The sequence below is a fragment of the Ambystoma mexicanum genome, chromosome 5q, assembly GCF_040938575.1.
Source record: "Ambystoma mexicanum isolate Mex_15411 chromosome 5q, UKY_AmexF1_1, whole genome shotgun sequence".
Classification (NCBI taxonomy): Eukaryota; Metazoa; Chordata; class Amphibia; order Caudata; family Ambystomatidae; genus Ambystoma; species Ambystoma mexicanum.
Genome location: NC_090933.1, coordinates 776,030,375 through 776,052,885, shown reverse-complemented (window position 1 = coordinate 776,052,885; position 22,511 = coordinate 776,030,375). Strand labels below are relative to the sequence as shown.

The window sequence follows — 22,511 nt, the reverse complement described above, 5'->3', positions numbered from 1 at the left end:
GAAGTGGCAGAAGTGAAAGTTGAAAGAGTTATATATCTACAAAGAATTGTAAATCAAAATGGTCCTGCCACGTGTCGAGCAAAATCCTGTGCACAGTTGAAAGTCTTTGATTTTGATAAAGTAAAGAAAGTTTGGAAAGTACATACATTGGTACGAGCCCGGCAGAGGGAGACTAATTGGAGGTTTTGTCTTAAAGTGGGTCTGAGCCCGGCAGAGGGGGACCCGAGGTGAATCATGAATCACCTGAGAAATTGTGTACATGTGAAAACCTAAGAAGGAAGGAACTTTAATATTTGTTTGTCACATCAGGCCCTCTGAAATAAGAGACTTTGAATGGCAAAGAGACTTTGACACAGAAGGCCCTGATGCTGAGGTTTTGAACTGCATACTTGTGTAAAGAAATCAGAGTGTGCTAAACTTGAGTGTGCCACCTTGTCCCGTGCTGAAGATGTGAGGAAGGGGAGCTAACGGCTCAGATGTCCTGACCTATCATTTCTTGAACACTTTTCTTTTGCATAACATTCTTTCCCACACTATTTGTACTTAGAGGTAAGGTTTGGCAATAGGTGTATTAGAATAGGCCCTTTTATTTTGACAGGCTCAACTAGGACTGCGTTATTATTGTTTGATGGTTGTAGCTTGCTCCATCTTTAGATTTAGGATTAGATAGGCGTTTTTCAAACCCAATTGACGTTCAATAAACACCCTTGAACTGTGGTCCCTTGTGTCTGTCTTACTGTTTGATACCATGCTTCCTCAAACCTTGAACAGACCTTTTTTGAATCAGAACTGTAATCAAAGTATTCCTGAATTGATCCAAGGGAAGGAAATACAACCTTGGTCGCAAGGAGTGCTTTCAAGAACATTTTTAATTACAAAACTGTTTTGTTGAACTAAAGTTAACCATATTTTCCTTGTATAATTGTATTGTATGTACTATTATGAGGGTCAGAAATATTTTGGACACAAGGCCATTTTTCTTTAGTTTTAGTTTGCTAGGCAGCGATCTCTTTATTAGGTATTGGAAACTTTATTTTGAAAAAATGGCAAACTTTGAGAAAACTTTACCTCTGGGTCCGTCTCGCATTTCTGGCCCCTCACAGTTAGTGAGGCATTTTCCAACTCCTTTTTGATTTAATAGAGGTCTGAGATCACAATCATTAGCTCTCTGTGGTCGCGTCTCATTCCTGGCTCCTCAAAGTGGCCTAGAAATCCATCTTAACAAACGCGCACAGACAAGACAAGAAGTGCTGATGCAATGGGAAGAAGTACTCATGAAACTAACTAACTAAAGCAACTGACGAGAAAACCACCTTCAAAGGCACTTCCACCTGACTCACATAGCGCCACTATGATGCTTAAACCTAACAAGGATGTATCACGAGATGGAGTAAGGAGGCTGTGGTATCATTTTGGCTACAGACTTTTATTAAAATTAAAGAAAAGAACATGCCTTTGCCTAATTCTAGTGGGGTCTTCCCTACCTCAACACAAATAACTCAGGTCCTTGTCAGGATATAAGTGAACAACCAATATACCGTCCCATGTCCAAAACCAACCACTCTATCCCTGCCACTAAGAAATATATTTTAAAGGTTGTTAAAATGGAGGGGGCGCTGTTGCGCCGAAGCAAGATGGCCGTCTAGGTGTTGAGCTCCGGACGGGGAGAGCAAAGAACCTTTACGTTCAGGCCCGCAATCCCACTGCATCCGCTTGAAATCGACGGCGCATCCCTATAATCCTATCGTCTGTGGCCCGGGAAAGTGTCATGGAGAACCACGTCCTCGGCGCCGAGCTGTGGCCACCCGGACCCTGCTGGGACTCTTTCTGCTCGATCACCCGTCTGCCGCTCTGTGGACTGCGGCCCTCCCGGCCACTTGAGGGCGCAGCGTTGCGGCCTGCTGCGGGGTGGGGCATGCGTACCGGACTCTTTTCTTCCTCCCCCCCCGACGGCTGCCTCGCCCCGTTGGCCTACCATACCTACTGCGGATGCGACCTCCGGTGACACCAGCGATGCCTTTGCTGAGTGATTAACGACGCGGCTGGCCCACCGTCTGCGGCCCTGGGCCTACCCGCACAGCATCTTCAATCCTGCCACTCCTCCGCAGGCTGGTTGCCGGGGAGGGGGCGAGGGGCAGGGGGGTTGAGTGGCCCTCTCCATTGGCTCCCCCCCCGGTTTGACTGCGGCCGACCCGGTACCGCGCATCCGTGTGGTTGAATGCTTGGGGGAATACCTATAGCCTGACAGTGGTTTCTGGACTCGACCCGGCTCACAATACGCGCCATCATCGCTCCCTGCTACCTGCACTCTGATCATCCGTGCCCTGCTGGGGATTTCAAATTTTGGCCAGGAGGCATACACGTGGACCTCTCTACAGTACGTCCCCCCCCCCATGCGAAGTGAACGGCTGGCTGAATCTGGGATTGATTACCAGACCACCCAGGGAATCACTTGCAGGAGTTCAGTAAAGCTCAGGGAACGCCGCTGCTCTGCAGATTTACACGCTCCTGGCTGGGTCTAGGCCACCCCTTGCTTCCAGGAGCGGCCCACAGTGACTGTGAAGATCTTTCCCTGTCTCTTATTAGCCTACTTCTCGTGGCCTCTGCCATTGCCGCTCCGGCCATATCCTCCCGCACCAGCACAGAATAACAGTGGTCTGCTGCGTCGCCGCGGGACAGGCCTCCGGTGGTCCTTGCCTACCCAGAGGGGTTCATCCTGAGCTGCATCCGAAGGGAAACCTGCCATACCCGACAGCTGGCACCTTCGGGGCGCCGGCGAATTAATCTCGAATTGCTATCATGACCAAGGGAGCGGGAGCCAGGAGGAAGCAAAGCTCACTGAATATGTTCACTAAGACACCCTCCAGACCGCCGACTGATCCTCCAGAGGAATCGCCCACCGCCTCGACATCCTCACCCCCAGATGACTCGCAAAAAATGCTGGAGTACATGCACAAAGGTTTCACCACGCTTCATACCAAATTAGACGATATGAATGTTACCATCTCGTCGATAAAGGCTCATATCGAGAGAACAGATAGCCGGGTCGCTGAAATCGAAACAAGGGTTGGCACTACTGAGGTTTGACCTGGGCTCCCTCTGCGCGGCGGTTACCACTCTCACCAGTCTGGTCCTGGCAGTGGAGAGGAAAAATGACGATCTTGAATCCCGCTCCAGGCGAAATAACCTCTGCATTGTAGGCATACCCGAGGACTACATTGGTGAGCCCATGGAGGAATATGTGGAACAAACTTTTTTAACACTGCTGGATCACCCTAAACTGTCAGTACAATTTGCGGTGGAAAGGGCACATCGCTCCCTAACCGCGAAACCCAGACCTGGCGCACCTCCCTGCCCCATCATTGCCAGGATCCTGAATTTTCGTGATCGGGATGCCCTCTTACGGGCGGCCAGAGAAAGGGGGAGCTGCTCCTCGTGGGGGCGAGGATACATCTATATCCAGACTTTTCCGTGGATGTGCAACAGGAGCGTAAAACCTTTATAGCTATAAAAAGGAGACTCCGGGACTTAGGAGTTAAATACTCTATGCTTTTTCCCACAAAGCTGAGAATCGAACACTCCAACCAAACGTTCTTTTTCACCATCCCAGAGGAGGCCTCCAAATTTATTGACGAACACACCCCGGGCTGGGCCACTTATTCCCTAGCTGTGATGTATACCTACTCTACATACTGCTGTGCCTAGGACACTCCCCCTATGATGGCACCCTATCGTTGAAGTTCATTGGTTGCTCGTTTGTTCACGTTGCTCCTTTTATCCTATGCAATTGTGGCCTTGTGTGCCACGCTGACTCATGGCTCCCAGAGGCATTACTCCCTGACAAGACCCCATCTTGGGGGACTACTCTATGGCTACCACTAGACCCCCGAGGCTGGGTCCTTGTACTCCTGTCCCGCCCTTACCACTCAGACTCCATATTCTGCTCCCCAGATGGTATAATGGGACCTGTGGCTGTTTCCCTCCTGCTCACTGGTTTCATTTCCCATGGACCATGGCCCCCTCTATTACCTGTACATGCCTCGAACACTATGGTTAATATTATTAGATTGCATACTCTCCTCACGCTCTCCCCAGTCCGGTGCGCCACTGCCCGGGAGCTAACAGTCTCCCATGCGTTGATGCCTAGAAGTTCCTGGTTGATATGGGTTGGTTTGGGTCTTGTCCCTCCGATTGGGGGAGGGATGTTTGTGGGGGAAGGGGGAGGGGACGTTATGGTTGACGACCACTAGAGGCGCCCCATGCGCCGAGGTAATGCTTTTTGAGTACACAAACGGGGCTCCGCGCACTGCCGGATCCACTAGCTCCCTGTGGCTGGCGCCCCCGTGGCAGGAATACAAGCAGTACTCGCGCGAGTTTGGCTAACACTGACCTGACCTTCATGAGCTGGAATATTCGGGGGTTAGGCAATCATAGAAAGATGAGACGGGTACAGCTGCATGCTGAACGTCATGGGGTGTAAATTCTATGTTTACAGGAAACCCATGCTCGTTCGGAGCAGTGTGAGCGGTTTGCGAGGTAATGGGGGCCCCAGAGGTACTATACTAACTATTCTACACAAAGCCGTGGCACCCTTACTTTGATACATAAGAGCCTGAAATTCACATGCCACCACTCGCATATCGATCCTCTGGGCAGATACGTATTGATCACGGGCACACTGCTCCACCAAGAGATAGCCATCCTGAATATATATATGGTCCTAATATCGACAACCCTGAATTCTACCTACACTTAGCTGCCCTCCTTGAAGCTACCCCCTACTTCCAATATTATGGGGGGGCAATTTCAATACCATACTAGATGTCACCCTAGATAGGTCAGGCACCAGACCTCGCCAACTTTCCAAGGCAGCCTACACTATCCTTACATCCCTCCCCCGGCTGGCACTTGTGGATGTATGGCGCCTAATGTACCCTGATTCCCGCACATTCTCATTCTATTCTTCGTTTCACGATTCCCATTCCAGGATAGACAGATGGCTAATAACGGACACACTGGTCAGATCCTTGTCTCACTTGGATATCCTTCCTAGGACGATTTCGGACCATTCACTGGTACTCATTTCCCTAAACTGGGGTCAGGATGCCGAAAAAGCCAGGCCGTGGAGGCTGGGACCATATGCGCTTCTCGACCGGGCCTTTGCAGTCGAACTCGAATCCTCCATCGAGGAATTCTTTGAGATCAATACAGACTCAGTAATGTTGCGTGCTGTCCTGTGGGAGTCGTTCAAAGCGTACGTGAGGGGGATGGCCATATCCAAGTGCTGTGGCATCCTTAAAGAAATCCGTTCAGACATGGCTGCCAGCGAATCGGCCCTGGCTCTCCTTGAGTCCCAATATGCTCACGACCACTCCCCAGCTACTCTGGCTGCACTGGGTTCCGAGCTGGACAGGTTTCGCGACCTTGCCCAGCGAGAGGTTAAATTCCTAGACTCCCCCAGGCGGTGAGGAAATGCGGGGAGGGCGAACGCCCAGGTCGTATGCTAGCCAGGCTATTGTGCCTGGAGTTCGGTGCCCACCATATCCCTGCAATAGTGAGACCCGATGGCTCGCTCGCCACCTCCCCCCAGGACATCAACTCCCAGTTTCAGCTATTCTACACCTCCTTGTACTCTGCTGCCGATGGTCCCTAGGCCCCGGAAATTGATTCCTACTTGGAGGCCCTCCCCCTATCAGTACTGTCCACTGAAACCAGCCTACTCCTGGAGAGACCGTTTACCTCTGAAGGACTTGACGAGGCCATTGCATCGTTGGCATCAGGGAAGGCTCCTGGCCCCGACGGGCTCCCCATGGATTTTTATAAACGATATAAGTCAATCCTGATTCCACAGCTGTTGGCCTTGTGGGAGGAATCGTGTGAAAAGGGTATACTCCCTCCATCTCTCCGGGAGGCACTGATAACAGTGCTCCTCAAGCCGGGTAAGCCCCCTACTCAGTGCGGCTCATACCGACCGCTGTCACTGATTAACAGCGATGTTAAAATATATGCTAAACTGCTGGCCAACCGCCTAGCTCCACATATGGCACACATTATTCACCCCGACCAGGCGGGATTTGTCCCGGGCAGATCTACATCCCTGAATTTGAGGAGGCTCTTCAATGTAATCATCAGAATCAGTCTGACTACACAGGCGGTTGCAGCCACCCTAGACATGCAGAAGGCATTCGACTCAGTCTCGTGGAGGTATCTATGGCGAGTCCTCGAGAGGTGGGGGTTCGGCCCCAACTTCCGCGCGTGGGTCAGGCTGCTTTACACTGCCCCGTCGGCCAGGGTTTGCACCGAGGACAGATGCTCTGCTCCCTTCCAGATATGCAGAGGCACACAACAGGGTTGCCCCTTCTCCCCCCTTATATTCGCTATTGCTATGGAACCCTTTGCGGACATGGTACGCCATCACACTCACATAGGGGCCTGCACGCAGCCGGCCAATCCAATGTGATTTCCTTGTATGCGAATGACGCTCTTCTCTACATCCGGTCTCCCGACTCTAATCTCGCCCCCATGCTAGCGGATGTGGCTCGCTTTGGGGACATATCTGGCCTTAAAATAAATTGCACAAAGTCCACTTTATTCCCACTTACGGATTCCACGCAACCCCCTTCAGACTTATGTGGTTTCAACTGGTCGCCATCCAGCATCACCTACCTGGGGGTGGTGGTTTCCCGACACGTGGTCAAGCTTCACAAGGATAATTATCAGACCTACTTAACTAGCCTTGCGGTGAGGGCTTCCAGCTCGTCCAAACTCCCCATTTCACTAGCAGGCAGGATTGGAATACTTTAAAATGGTGGTATTACCCCAACTCCTGTACCGTTTCACTAACCTCACTGTGTGGCCTGGGGATGTTTTTTTCAGAAAGCTGCGTCAGATAAGCAACACCTTTCTATGGCATTCGGGGGCTGTCCGCCTTAAGCTCTCCACATTGACCACTCCCAAGGAACTGGGTGGGTTCAACGCTCCAGATTTCATCAGATACTGGATAGTAGCCCAATCGCAGTTTGCGTCGTATTGGTTTAATACCACTGATCCAACCCCCCCCCCCCCCCCCCCACATGTTCGGCTGGAAAAACTAGCGGTCTCGGACCGTGTGATAGGTTCCCTGATCCTCAAACCAGCATCCCCGGACCCAGACTCCGCGGACCCGGTTGCTGCCACGTCCTTGAAATTGTCCAAACTCGGCACGACTCGCCCATTTCACGGAGCCCTGCCGTTATGGAACTTTCTTCCCGATGTCCCGCATATCCCACAATCAGTCGCATCTCACTGGGCAGTGGCTGGATCTCCCCCCACCTCTTAGACGCCGACCTTCAATATTCCTCATTACGGAAGAATCTAAAATCCAAATTCCTTGATTTCCCCGCCTTGCCCCCAGATGAGCCTATAGTGGCAGAACTCTGCTCCTACCTCTTCTTTGGGGGCAAGGTGTCAAGGCTGTACTTTTTACTACAGAATAGGGCAGCCCCCCTTTACAGGGTTGAGACACGCATGGGAAAAGGATCTTGGAGTTGAACTCACTGACGAGAGATGGTCCAGAATGTGTGGTCGCACCCACAATGTATCCTATAACACTAAATTTAATTTAATACAATTCAAGGTGCTACACAGATACCATCATACACCAGTAAGGCTACATTGCATGTTCAGCACCGTTCCTCCCAGCTGCCCCAGGTGTGGCATGGATCGAGCCATCTACATTCATATGTTATGGCACTGCCCTCGTCTTACCCAGTTCTGGTTAGACGTCTGTTCCACACTATCAGATATCTTGGAACACATTATAGCCCCCACCCCATTACATTGCCTGTTTCATGATCTTCCAAAGCTTCCCCGTGACTCTAAGAAACTTGCAGGTCTGGGCATGCTGTTGGCATTCCGCTGTATACTATTATGCTGGCTCCGTCCTAGGGCCCCTACCTATGCACAGTGGCTCAGGTCAATCACATGGGTTCATGATATTGAGGAATCTTGGAATGCAATGCAGCACTCACACTCGAGGATAAGAGACATCTGGCGGAAGTTTCGGGACTATATGGCTGCCATGGCCTCACCCACGAACTCTGTTGTGTCCTCCCCTAGGGGCTCCTCATAAATGATGTTCCTCCCCTGATACAGTTGTTAATGTCCAGTCTGCTGCCTCATCTTCTGTATAGTGTAATTGATGCATGATGTGTTGCTCATGATGTATGTTGCTAGTTCCATTGACTCATTGCTGGTGCCATGTGGCGCCTTGTTGGTTTCTGGTGTGATGTCAAGACAAATAAAGAAAGTTTAAAAATAAAAAATAAAAGGTTGTTAAAATGGATTTCTGAACTCTGACCTGGTGGGCAGAGGTTCAGAAGGCCAGCCTAGTTTCCTGGAACAGGGTAACTTTCTGGAAAAGCCAGACCAATCAAGGTAGCATTGGCGGTGGTCAAGACTAGGTGTCAGGAGAGGTGAAGGTGATCGAAAGGCCACAATGAGCACACAAAGTAAAGGACAGGTGTATACATCAAAAATACATATACATTTATTAGAGGCCTTCTAAATCAAACACAGAAGTAAAACACAGTAGTAACAATCAAACCAATACAACACTATTATACAATATATATCTATATACAGTAACTAGTCCTAAAAGAGATGGCACACACTAAGGGGTCCACAAACTGTAAAGAAATGGATCATACAGTGTCAATACGTTTAGGTAGTCCTTCACTTTATCAACCCTAACTGAGAGGCAGTCCAAGCCCTAAGCAGAGTGTAGCCTTGCGCCCAAATGTACAGTTTGGTTCTGGTGCACGCAATCGTGCGGTATAGGCAAAACGGGGTCTCTTGCAGGGGCTGTAGCAGCTCAGGAAGGTGGGTGAGGTATTGCAGAATAAGTTCCCACTATTCAAGGAGGGTCTCCCCAAGAGGGCAGAACAGGTTCCAAGAGATGGGAATAGGTTGGTAGCAAAGACTACCTTGAGAAAGGAAGAGTGGCCCCTAAGGGACACTCGTGCATAAAAATAGATGGATGCACTAGGGGCCACCGGTAAGGGTTGCAAGTACTCACCGACCCAAGGTGCACTCCAGACCAAACTTCGCCAGTCAATTCCACTTCGGTTGCGGGTTCAAATGCTGCAGCTGAGTTCCAGGGATGATTCCATGGTGGGACAGTGACGATTTCTCCTCTCCTGTTGAAGGGATCGACTTGGTTTCACTGCAGAACGTCTCAGGGCAAAAGGGGGCACAGCAGCAGCACACCCACAGTGTTCGTCACCCAGGTTAAGGGGTCACAGCGACCGCGTGTAGTCTGGTTCTGACGCTCTCTCTATATTCCAGACCTGGGAATGCCAAGTGTATGGAATTCAGAGTGAGAGTGAAGTGAACACAGAGCTAGCAATCTGCAGAGTCTCAAGTGTTTACTTGAGATGGCGGCGGTTCCAGAGGTATGGTTTCCGTTAAGTTAGAGGTGTCGAGAATAGTTGATCCCACTATTCCAATGAGTCGAAGAGCCTTTGCAGACCTTCTGTTCAATCAGAAAAGAGAGGGGTCCTGCGGGACAACAGTGGCCTCTGGGTGCCCAACCTTCCAGCGGGTCACCAGCGGTTCCTTGACTCTGCTTTGTAGTTTTAGGAGACTTGGCTCCTATCCAAGGTTCATTGAGCACTCAGGAGATCGACCTGGCATGGGTGTTTGGAGCCTTCTCTTATCCAGAATCTCCTTCGCGCCAAAACAAAGAGGACCCAATGGAAGATCTGCTCACATACAGGCATGCCAGACGTGGACCAATCACGGACCACAGTGGTCGCAGTCATTCCCAGCGCACCAGAATCTCTGGCACCCAGGATGTGTATCGGAACTAGACAGTCCAGCCCACATCCTGGAAGCACACACATAAGGCAGGCAGAAGCCCGTGAAAGCTTGGCTTTTCACGGGAAAATGCATGACCAAATAAGGACTGTCCCGGGTCTGCTTGACCTGGGGAAGGCAAAGGGACAAGATGGCCAAAGGACAGGACAAAGAACCTCGTGGCATGGCCATTTTGGACCCAGGCCACCTTCCTGTGGCAACAACGGTAAACGCGGTTTGCATGGCAAGAAAGGTTAAAAAATATGCGAAAAGATAAGCTGCCACCAGCCCTGTCCACATCTGCACTTGTACCAAAAAATCCTTTGAGGGAGTCTAGGGCCTTTGAAAACTAAAGGAAGACCCGAGAGCACTGTACTGTAAGGTACTTTGTGCACTGGTTAACATGTTGCAGAAAGGTTGCAACATTGGAAATAACTAAGGGAAACAAAGTCTCCCAGTACTGACTGTCTTTAAGGGCATGTCAGTTTCCCCATAACAAAGTGAGCAAAAACCCAGCAGAGTGCAGGAAAAGGCTGTGCTCCACTTACAAAAGTCAGGCTAGGCTTGTCAGACACAGCAACATGTTGGGGGGTACACAACTGGAGGGAAAATTACCCATAAATGGGAATCTTTCCTAACAAAGGTTAGATGAACTTCTTATCAAAACCACCATGAGAATGGCTCTCTTCTACTGGTGAAACAGTACAGCCTCAGGCTGACTTAGCAGTCTCTTGCAATAGGATCTGATTTGCCAAATTCTCTTAGATCAGGAGAATAACTCCCTTCCCCTGGTGTATTTGGAAGATTGGAAGAGTTTTGAAGACTGTTCCTGAATAGTCCTTTGTACAGTTATTTAGAAGTCTCTTTTCTTTCTCCCAAGGATTTGCAAACAACAGAGTTAAGGCTTTATCATCTCTTCTCTTGGTGCTGGCCCTTTGTTAGGACTTTTAATTACTTAACTTTTGAGAACATTGCTCCCTGACAGCCCTTGGTCCTTTTGGTATCTTTCACATGTGTTGAGTTTCCCACTGTGATGAGGGAGTTGACTCACGAGGCACTTTTGAGATTCATGATTTTCGTATCACTACCTTGACGCGGGATGCACTCCCGACACACTCTTTGCTTTCCAGAGTACTCCTCTACTTTGGGAGACTATCCCTTTGACTTTCATGGCTCTCGTTTCCTTATTTTAGGACAAGGGACATTTGTATATGATGGGATGCTGCGAGAAAGAGTGTTTTAAGCTTTCAGGAGGACTATGATTCAAGTGGTCATTATAATATAGGACGTATTAGAGTATGCTGGAGTTACATGGGATTTCTGGCACTGATCTGTGAGGTTTTTGGCAATTATGGCAATTTTCCATTTACCATCACAATGGTGACTATTGAAACTTTGATACATGCACTGATGCAAACTGCTGCAATACACTGTGGAAGTAACAGCCATGGCGGTCCTCACTAAATGGATACTGAACCAGAAAATTGCCTTGATAACGTAAACGCTTCCTTTAGACTCTATTGCAAAAAGCTGTGTGATCCGTTATTTTACGATCAATTAATGCAGTTTTCAATTTGTAGTGGTGGTGATTGTTTTTGTTTTTTGTTTGGTTGGTTTGTCACACATTGCAAGACCAAACTAAATTATATGCCCTAATTTTCCAGGTTCACCAAGATCGAGTAAAATGTCAATTTCCGAAGATGTGATTGATAAAGAAACTTGCCCAGAAACATTAACCGAAGAAGAGCAAGAAGAGCTTAAAAAAGAATTAGAAAAGGTAATACCTGTGGCAAATTTAACCTGTTGATGTATTAACATAGTCTTTGAATACTGAATCATTATTTTACACCCCACAACATTTGGAGTACCTTGTGTAAAGCAATAAACTGGGCACAACAAGTTGAACAAATGGTTTATTGCTTGTAGGGATAAGCTGGGTAGTAGAGACCCCCAACCATCTGCACAAGTAGACTGACTACTCAAAGAATAACATTCTAACACAAAGCTCAGGATTGCTCTGATGTCATCAATAGCTAGGATTCCATCAGTAGAACAAGGAATGGGAATCAGATAACACATTAACATATAATAGAAAAGACATCAACATAACACCTTGAATGCCTATTTTCTCCATGATAAACCCCCAAGACTTGTTAAATTCAGTATCTTGTCCAAATTAACCATTCATTCATGTGGATAAGATACCAATTAATACATGATATATATTTCCAGGTCTAACCAACACCTTCATGGCCATGGGTCCTTGATTCTTATCAAACAATTGAATTTAATAGTTGAGGGGCATCTGTTACAGTAACCTAGTCCGTGGGATTTTGAATGAAGGGAAGGTATGCCTACTGGGGATGCATTGATAATGAAGCAATGTGAGGAATGCAACCTCACTTATTTTCTCTTGTTATCCTCTTCTCATGTGGCCAAGGAAAGGCCATTGCTTTTGTAATCCCGACCCTGGGGGTGCATATGCAATAGAGGATCACCTCGGTGGAGGAGACTTGTTGAGTCCGAAGCGAACTTCCTTAGTGAGACATGATATCCCCATTTCCCTTTCACCATGAACCCTCCGTCCCTCATGCCTTCATATGCTTTTGTCAGCACTTTCCCTGTGATTCCCATAAAATATTCCCCAAATTGCATCACTATGGTACTGGGACGAAGAAGAGGACAACCAGACCAACACATGCTCCTTTTATGAAAACGAACACCTATCAACCCTAGCCAAATACTTGGACGAGGAGGAGGACAAGAGCAAAGCAGGACTATCGCTTTGCTGGTGTACGGTCTAGTTCTTTTTGTAATGATAATGGAGGCAGGCGTTTTAAAAGCGGGAAGCATGAAAAAATTGAGTCAGCTGTGGGAGCACATTCAGTTGAGGGAGAACGCTGACGAACTGCTGGGTGCAGGCAGATCTCTCTGGTGTGGCGTTGTGGCAGGAGGAGTGCTCGAGACCTGTGAAACCGTGCATAGCATAGGCAGCGTGAATCAAAGGCACAAGAATCTAGATGCCGGTGGCAAGCCGTGAGAAGGAGGCCGGCGGGACCGGGGAAACAGTCGTGTGAGGCCTGCTTTGCGGAGAAAGCACTACTAGGTGTGCGTGAACCACAAGAAGACCGGCAGGAGAAGATGCGAGCGGCCCCATGGAGAGACAAAAACCTGTGGCAGCGGAAGACCTTGCAAGGAGCTATTAGACAACCGGTGAGTGCAACCAGAAAGGGGGAACACCGGGCGCGGCAGGCAGGCGGTCATAGAAATAAAGCAAATATCAAGCCTTTTGAATACTGAATTAAATGAAAGCAGGGCATTTTGAATACCGAACGAAATTAAAACAAGTTAAAGCAGATGAAAAACATTTTGAATATCGAACGAAATGAAAGCAAGGCATTTTAAATAGTGAACTAAATGAAAGCACGTTGGGAACCCTTTGGCATCTTGAGTGGAGTGAAAGAAAGATTGTGAAACTTACTGTAAGGAAAGTTTTGAACTGCATTGAAATAATGAACTGCATTAACTGACACCAGTGCTAGCAAAGCCAAGAGAGCACAAACAGTTGGATGCATGATCTGAGAAATCCAACATTGGCCACAGCTAGGAAAGTGCAAAGAACTGTGTATTATAAGGAAACAAGCATTGGCAAGAGCTAAGGAAACATAAGAAGGTGTAACAAGCGCAAGGTGGTTAAACAAGCGCTTATACAGTGTCAGGAAAGTGTGAAACATGTGCCTGAGGCAAACCTCACTGCTAAGGAGAAGCGCTGGACTGATGTTAAAGGAAAAGCAGTCAGGGAAGGGTACTGGTTGCATGACCTGTAATGGGTGTCCGACAACTGCGTCTAGACCGAGTGCCCCTGAATGGAATGGCCACTGAAGACACCTATAAAGAAGCTTCTGTTGTGCAAATCCCTTGTTGTGATATTGAAGTCAAGTGTTGTTTGAATGCTGGAAGATTTGAACTCTTGGTGAAGAGAACACTTGTACTTGATGAACTACTTTGAACTTGGGGCAGGGAAGCTGATTATAAGCCAAAGAGCTAAAAGAAGCTCTGAACTTTACTCTGAACACTATTCCTTTTTGATGCTGACATCCATACTCATTGTATGCCGTTAGCTGTGAGTGCAATTATAGGTTTTGGACACAGACAGAAGTTTTACTTTGGACTTCCTGATTTAGACCTTTAAATATTTGTATTATTTTTACAACATGAACAATCAATATAACACCCTCTATCCCCTCTCCCCCTCCCCCCGGGATGTCCACCCTTCTATTTAGCTTCTGTTTGTAGACTCAGTGACTTATCTGAACATATCAAGAATTCTAATTTTATGTGGGCACCACTGTTCCATATAGTCGCTTTGTAGGTACTCCAAGGTGTCCGACCAGTCCTCCCTGAATTTCTGATAGTTCCCTTGTAAGTTGTATGTCATATGTTCCATTGTTATATGGTACCATGCTCTTCGTATCCAGTCTTTTGCAGCGGGCGGGGACCTTTGCTTCCATTTTTGGGCGATTTCCAACCATACCCCAATTAGAAGACACATGAAGTTTCTTTTCTGTGTTTTGGAGAGGGTTTTGTCCTTTGGGTTCCAAATCCCACAAAGCCACACCTCCTCCCCCAGAGTCCTAGCCCCCTGGAACATTGAGCTCATGTGGTCTTTCACATCCATCCAGTATTGTTGAAGCTTTTCCCACCAAATGTGTCTCCAATTTCCTTCCCCTCCACATGCCCTCCAGCATACATTGGGGGAGTCCCGGAACATTCCGTGGAGCCTTTCTGGCATGTAGTGCCATTGTAGGAGAATTTTCATCCACATTTCTTTTGAGTGGATGGCTCTCGTTAATTTAGATATCATCCCCCACGTGTATTCCCACTGCCCCCTTGGGATCGTCCTTCTCAGGGATTTTTTCCCATCTCTTAATATATTGTCAAGTGACCTTCTCTCCTGCGGAGTTGATGAAACTATATGTATTTGATACAAACTTCTTTGACCCGTCGTTTGACATGATGTATTGCTCAAATGGGGTTAGTTCTCTGGTGGCTGCTTGTCGTATTCTCGGTGTGTCTAGCCAATGGTACAGTTGGTCGTATTTATACCTATCCGTTCCCTTCAGGTGCAGTAGGGTTGTGCAATCTTCAAAGGTCCTTATTTGATGTTCCTGATACATGTCCCCTACCATATTGCAACCTGCTTCCTCCCACTTTTAGAATGCCTTATTCTGTAGACCTGGCGGGAATTCTGGGTTTCTAAATAGATGCATGAATGGGGCTGGGTCTTTGGTTAGTGTACCTTTCTTAGTTGCTGCGTCCCATATTTCCAATGCTGCCTGCATGATTTCGCTTATGCGTAGATTGGGATGTCTGTATGTCTTCCCTGCCCATAGCATGTGTCTTGTCGGGGTATTCGCCACTGCCCTATCGTGGGCAACCCACAGTTTTTGGGACTCTTCCGGAATCCATTCCTTCAGGACCCATAGTTGGGCTGCCTCATAGTATCTTCTAAAGTGGGGTAGAGCGCAGCCCCCTTCTTTCTGTGAGGCTGTTAGGACCGAGCTTGAGACTCTAGGGGTTTTCCCCTGCCAGATATATTCCTTGACTGCTTTCGTTAGGGATTTGAAGAACGCCCTCTGGAGTCTTATTGGTGGGGCCTGAAATAGATACAAGAGTTTGGGTAGGATGGTCATCTTGACGACCGTTATCCGCCCCCACCATGATATCGATAACGGGTTCCACCTTTCCATGTCCCGTTTGACTTGTTGCAACAGGTTTGGGTAGGTTTGGGAGTATAATTGCTGTATTTTATGTGTTAAGGTGATACCCAGGTATTTGGTCCCTGTCGCAGCGATTTTTAGTTGGAGGGCGCCTGCTACCGATTGGATTCGGGTTGTGTCTCCCGCCAGTATCAGTATTTCGGATTTCTGTCTGTTTATCTTGAGGCTGGATATAGAGCCATAATTGTCTATCTCCTGCACTAGTATAGGGAGAGAGTTTACGGGATCTCCCAACGTTATCAACATATCATCAGCATATGCCACAGTTTTCTGGGTAATACCTCCCATGTCTAGTCCCTTTATATTTTGGTTGTCTCTTATTCGTGCTAGCAGTGGTTCCAGGAAAATTGCGTATAATAGGGGGGATAGTGGGCAACTTTGTTTCGTCCCCCTCTCGATCTGTATTTTATTGGACAGGAACCCATTCACTGCTATTCTAATGCTGGGGGATTTGTAATTCTCTTATCATTTTAATAAATGTTTCTCCTATGCCCATTTTCCTCAGTATGTGGAATAAGAGGGACCATTCTACTCGGTCAAACGCTTCCTCTGCGTCCAGAGTTAGTATTGCTGCAGGCTTGCCCGTTATTCCTATTTTTTTCACGATGTGGAGGACCCTCCTAATATTATCGTGTGTTTGTCGTCCGGGATCCGATGGATCAGTTTTGGAAGCACTTGAGTAAGTCTGTAGGCCAGGATTTTAGTATACAGCTTGGCGTCTAAATTTATCAATGCTATTGGTCTATAGGAGGTCGGAGATTCGGGATATTTCCCCTGTTTGTGTATCACCAGCATCTTGGCCTCATTCATCGTTGGGGTGATGTCGTGTTTTTCTTTGAAGGAATTAAATAATTTGGTCAAGGTCAGGGCAAGTATGTCTCCATATTCCTTATAGAATATCGCCGTGTAGCCATCAGGACCCGGGGCCTTATTTCTGGGGAGGTCCCTGTTTGGCTTATTGACCTCTTCAATCGTTATGTCCCTATCTAATGTGAGTTTTTCTGTGGCGGATAGCACTGTAAGGTCCACCCCCTCCAGATATGTTTTTTGGAGATTTTCATCGGGATGGTCTGTGGAGTACAACGTTCTGTAGAACCGCTCCATTATCTCCCCCATTTCGGTTGTTTGGGTCTTTCTATTCCCTTTATCGTCGTGGAGGGCCAATATCGTCCTATCTAGTTGCTTCCCCTTAAGTTGTCTAGCTAGAAGTTTATCTGCTCTGTTAGCCTTAGTGTAGTACCAGTGTTTTAGCCTCAGCAGGTGCCTTTCTGCCTTCTTAGTGCGGATTCCTTCTAACTGTCCTTGGACGTGCCTCAGGGCTTTTTGTAGCTTTATAGTTGGTTTCAGCAGTATTTCTGCCTGAATGCTCCCAATTTTGACCTCCAGCTCCTTCTCCCACGTATAGTTGAGCTTTTCTTTTTGGGCCTTCAATGCAATTAGGTGTCCCCTGGTTACTGCCTTTAGAGCCTCCCATTGTGTTTCAATCGATATGTCAGGGTGGTTATTATTTGTACGGTATTCAGTGATTTGTTCTCGGACTTTATTCCCCATTACAGGATCTCTAATTATGTCCTCTGGGAGTCGCCATTTCCATAGTCCGGACGCCCATGGGGTTAATGCTATCTCTGCCCACAATGGGGCGTGATCCGACAATGATATGGACCCGATATCTGTCTTTTGTGTTTTGCCTAGGATGCCGGTGAGGCCCAGAGGTAGTCTATCCTAGACTCCACCCTGCTTTTTAAGTTAAATAAAACTTTGTTGAGAACACTTTAACCTGTTGTCTGTGTCTGACTCAGGATGCCTTCACAGCATACAATCATGTACTACCAGGTGTTTTGTCTGATTTTGTGGCAGAGGGCCTGTGTGATGTCATTAATCCAAGATTACGGATACTAATTTTGTTTTTGAGCTGAAACTGCTTTTAGGGTGGTTCTATGAAACATTTGCTAAACATGATCAAAAAAAGAGAAAAGTTGATCAAAGGAATTTTTTATATCTTTTACCGTTTCAGAGATATAGCTTTGTAAATTATTGCTACTTCATTGCAAATCGTTGCCGGTATGCTCACTAAATTGGAAAGTTTGAAATAATTTCTCGTTGAAATATACAATTTATCAAAACTACAATAGCAATTTGCATTTGAAGAGAGAAATTAAGGTTTTACACGTCATCTTGTGAGTCCAAGAGTTCCTTTTCATCATCTACAAAATCATTGTTATCACAGAGCTCTTTGTCGCCAACCACACTTACACTGTTCTGTGCACCTTAGTGACTGAGCTTGGCATTTGCAATGTACAGCACACCATCTTTTGACACATGCACACCGAACCAGCTGTATGATTGACTGTGGTGTACCTGGAAGCATACACATTGTCGGAGAATATTATTATAATTAATTATAATTGGTTATTTATGACACACTTAATACCCAGAGGTTTCTAAGCGCAGACCCGGTGATCGAAGTTGCTCTGCGTCGTCATGCTTTCAAGACGAGCAAGTTGCCCCAGAGCTATTCTCCCGAGACAAATATTGATTATCTACCTTCTCCCACCCGAATTGTGATGGCTCTGGGAGGTTCGGTGTTGTTTATCAGCACGTCGCCACTCCATCGCTTGGTAATGAGTCCTTAAGATGTATGGTATAAGAGAGCATCTTGTTGGTGGCAGATTTTCACTTTGCTCGTCTTTTTTTGTGAACATCCACCAACGCAGTTGACCAATGTTCAAAATCTTATTTCCTGGTGAGTAGACTTGACAAATGAATGACTCTATCAATCGTTAATCTTCCTTCTTAAATACTTCTAAACATCCAAGTCTTCCCAAAGTCTTCAAGGGTGTCTTTTTCTGAAGTCTTGAAAACTTTCCAGCAAGATAGTTTTCCTTTCTTCGTAAAGCACCTGGTAACATCACACCTTGTAAGAGCATGAATGCCTAGTTATGCCTGCACTTTTGCAGGCCCTAGGCAGGAGCACACACATTTGAGATCTGGAAATCTTCTATTCGTTCCAACTCATTTGAGAAATAGGGTCGGACTGGGACAAGAAATAGGCCTGGACACCCAAGAAAAAGTGGCCCAGCCCTCGCCTCACGACCCTTGACCTCTAATAACATCAACGGAAGTGCATCTTTCTTCAGGCTTCAGAGGTTGGCAAAATGGGGTAAGCAGCGCACTCACAGGACATCCCATACTCTGAGCACTCGTTACCTCATACTGTATGAGGTAACGAGTGCTCAGAGTATGCAAAAAACATCCTGAACAGCATGCCAGGGAGGTGGGAAAGATAGACACATTACAACAAAGCATTCAGTGTGGAACAATGAAGTCAATGTCCACTTGATGTGCTATGGTCAAATATTTCTACACTATACAGAAGCTTTTAGGCACAAGAATTTTGTCAAGTGTCCGAGGACACCGAGATGGAATGTCTTGTGATGATGGTAACAGAGACAATGGCAGAGAAAAACACATGCTTTCAGATTAAAAAAAAATTCAAACCGTCCCAGGCGTGGGCAGAAACCAGCCCCCAGTGACTACACATGAATCCGACCCTGGTGACAAATATGCTGTCAGATGGGAAAAAACGAGACCAACACAATGACCAACACAGTGAAAGGACAAACACATTGGTTTCAGGTGAGAAAATGTGGCATGACAACATGATACATAAAGAGAGTAAATAATTATTTTTATATCTTCCTCCTTATGTGTGCTTTCAATGTCTCTAACATCATTTCAATCTGATGACTTGGCTTAATTTTATTTCCAGGCCTCATTTTCTTTTCTTTGATATTTTTATTGATTTTACAACTGGATATTACAATAAACATTTCAACAAACCCCCACACCTCCTCCATGCCCCCTTCCTGTTCCCTCCCACTACCCCTGGATGGCGGATGTCTTCCTTGAGTACATCTTTTATTGTTTTCTTGCTCTAGCTACAGTATGTCCAGGATACGGACCTTGTGCGGGCCCCATTGTAGCATGTAGTCGCTCTGCAGATATGGCAGGATGGTGGCCCAGTTTGACTGGAATTCTTCTGGAGTCCCCTGAATTTTATGTCATTCGCTCCAACGAGATGAAGTTCCAAACTTTCTTAAGCCATTGTATTTATGTTGGGGGACCTTTCTGTTTCCAGAGTTGTGCTATTGTTAGCCAGGCCGCAATGATTAGCAATATTATGCCTTTCTGCTGCTTTTTAGTGTGCGCTCTCTGAGCCGGGTTCCAGATGCCTGCCGGCCAATCCCTATCCTCTAGGGCCTCTGTTCCTTGCACCATTTTCCCTACGTGTTCTTTTATATCCTTCCAGAAGTTAGTTAAGGCTGGGCAGCTCCACCACATGTGTTTCCAGTCGCCCAGTCGCTGGTAGCCACGGCAGCAGTTCTCGTTAGAGGTGGGATAAATGGTGTGCAGTCTTTCGGGGGTAAGATGCCATTGGAGAAGGATTTTTTTGCCAAGTTTCTCTCACTTGTATTGACCGCAAGTTTTGGAATTTTATGCCATACCTCTTTCCATTGGTTTTGCAGTATCGGCTCTCCCATCATCCTCTCCGACTTCTTCATGTAGTTCCATTGCACCTCTTCTCCCTGCTCGTTCAATAGATTATACAGATTTGATACTCTCCTGTGGGACCCTGAGTTCGCTGTCATGAATGTTTCAAATTTTGTGAGCGTCCTTGTGGCAGCCTCACTGTTAGCCAGAGTCGTCAACCAGCGTGTTAGTTGAAGGTGGTGATACACGTCTGATGGTTTTAGTCCCACCTCCAGGGGGCATTCCTGGAATGTCATGATTGCTGACCCCTTGGACATATGATGAATTCTGGTGCATCCCGCTTGTTTCCAGTTGGTGAAAGCATTGCGGTCCTCCAGGCCACATTTTAATCCTCTGTGCTTGCAGAATTGCTATACAATAGGAGGTGCCTTATGGGGGAAAATTTCAATATTTGTAGAATCCGTGATTTGGTACTCAACAGGAGTTGCTGTTCCTGCTCTTTCTTTTCGCATGGTGTTCTTGAGTGAATTTTCTAGGTAGGTATCAAATACTAAATGGGTTTCATCATACTTGAGCAGATAAGGTTCTATTTTCTTGTTGCAAGGTCATATGACATGTCTTTACATATGACAGTTTCTGCAGTGCTTGCAATTCTGCCATTCTGTCAAGGACAGCTGCTGAATATGTTTGCTCTGGTATAGGTAGTGTGTCCTCAGTAACAAATGAAGAGACCTCTCTCATGTTAGCAACCTCTGTATGTTTATCCTCTTCCAGTATCTTCATCAGCTTACTTTTGTTTGTAGCTAAAATCATTGTACCATCTGAGTTGAACATTGAAAGAGGTGCAGCAGACAATTTGTAATTACTCAAGCATTCCTGTATTCTCAGTATAGAAGGCAGATACATTGGCTTCCAACATCTCAGAGAATCCTGTTCAAGATGCTCTGTCCATGGGTTGGCACCAGCTTATTTGCGCACAACGATTCAGCTGTATCGTCCTCGGAGACTATTGCGCTCCTTAGATCAGCACGTTTTGCAGGTCCCCAGGGTCAGAACGACCACCTGGGGTGAGAGATGGTTTTCCGCCTTTGGTCCCTGAGTGTGGAATACTCTCCCGTTGAACCTTTGATGTCTCGATTCTCTGTTAATTTTTAGGAAACAATTAAAAACCTATTTGTTTACCTAGTTCAGGCCCTTTTATTGTTAGCCTGAGCCCCTGTGACACTGTGATGAATCATATAAGACCATCTCTGCGCTTAGATGTATTCGTGCCTGGTCCCCCCATGGGTATGCGCGTTACAAATTCTCAAATCAAATCCCGTAGAACAAAGTCAATTTGACTTTGTGAAGCAATGAGCAAACAACTGAACAAAGAAAGATCTTCTTTCAACTGCCCTATAGTGTCCGATACCTTTTTCTTAACAACTTTGAGTGAACTTTTACACAGCTGAAGGTTCTCTTTCTTCATTGGTGACCACAGGATACAACAGTCTTATTCAATCCAGTCTTCTTTAAAGCGGTTGTACATTTGGCAAACTTTTTCTGTCATTCTTGATTTGTTGTTCTGAAGTTTTTCATCAGAAACTGCCTTTGTCGAGTGTGAGAAACTGGAGGGTATCCTCACTCCTAAACCCCCCCTGGATCCTCTTCTAAGGTGGCCAGGTAAATGCCATCGCTGTTGGATCCTGATGGTGGGGGTGGAGATGCGAGGGAAAATCGCCTGGGTCCTTGAGGATTGTGAGTGGGGTGCCCACAGGCGAGACATGGTATCCCCCTTTTCCTATTGAAGACCAACCTAACCCTCTCCCGACCTTTATGGGCTATTATAAGGACCTCTCCCCTAGTTTCCCCACATTGTACCTTTGATAGTACTGAGAAGAGTAAGAGGTGACTAAGAGTAATGAACACTAAGACCTAATTTCACCACTTTGCTACTGGGATGAGGAAGATGCCTCCAGAGTACTTGCAAGGTCAGGCATGTCCCTTTAATGACAGACAGGCAAACCCAATTGGAAATCCACACCTGCAACCTGTCAAGTGGTTGTAGGTGTTTAAAGGGAGACCAGTGAAACAGAAAGGGAAGAAACAGGGAGGCCTGTGTGGGAGAGACTAGGGGACCCTTTCTATGAGGAGGCAGTCATGGTGTGATGGGAGGAGGAGCCAGGAAGCCGGCAGACATCCCCGAGGTGTGGGAGGCTCTGTGATGGAGATAGAGCAGCTGGGGCTTTGAGCGAGCAGGAGAGAAAGAGGATGCCGTCCACTTCCACACGGAAGCAACAAAGTTGCCGGCGTATGCAGGATTACAACTGGTGTGCAAGCGGGGCTCGCAAAGGTCTGAGCGCCAGCCTGAGAAGCGAAAGGAAGCAGCCGGAATTCGCTGGAGCAGGACGCCAAAGACTGATGAGT

General features: G+C 46.9%; 1 protein-coding gene across 2 annotated transcripts in view; it reads left to right on the top strand.

The window, feature by feature from the left end:
* Positions 1-22,511, top strand: part of TPD52 (tumor protein D52) — a 472,585-nt gene that overhangs the window by 47,843 nt on the left and 402,231 nt on the right. For both annotated transcript variants that reach the window (XM_069621248.1, XM_069621249.1), the window contains exon 2: positions 11,499-11,611. In XM_069621248.1, the coding sequence (XP_069477349.1) occupies positions 11,499-11,611 (113 nt within the window). The remainder of the gene's footprint in view (positions 1-11,498; positions 11,612-22,511) is intronic.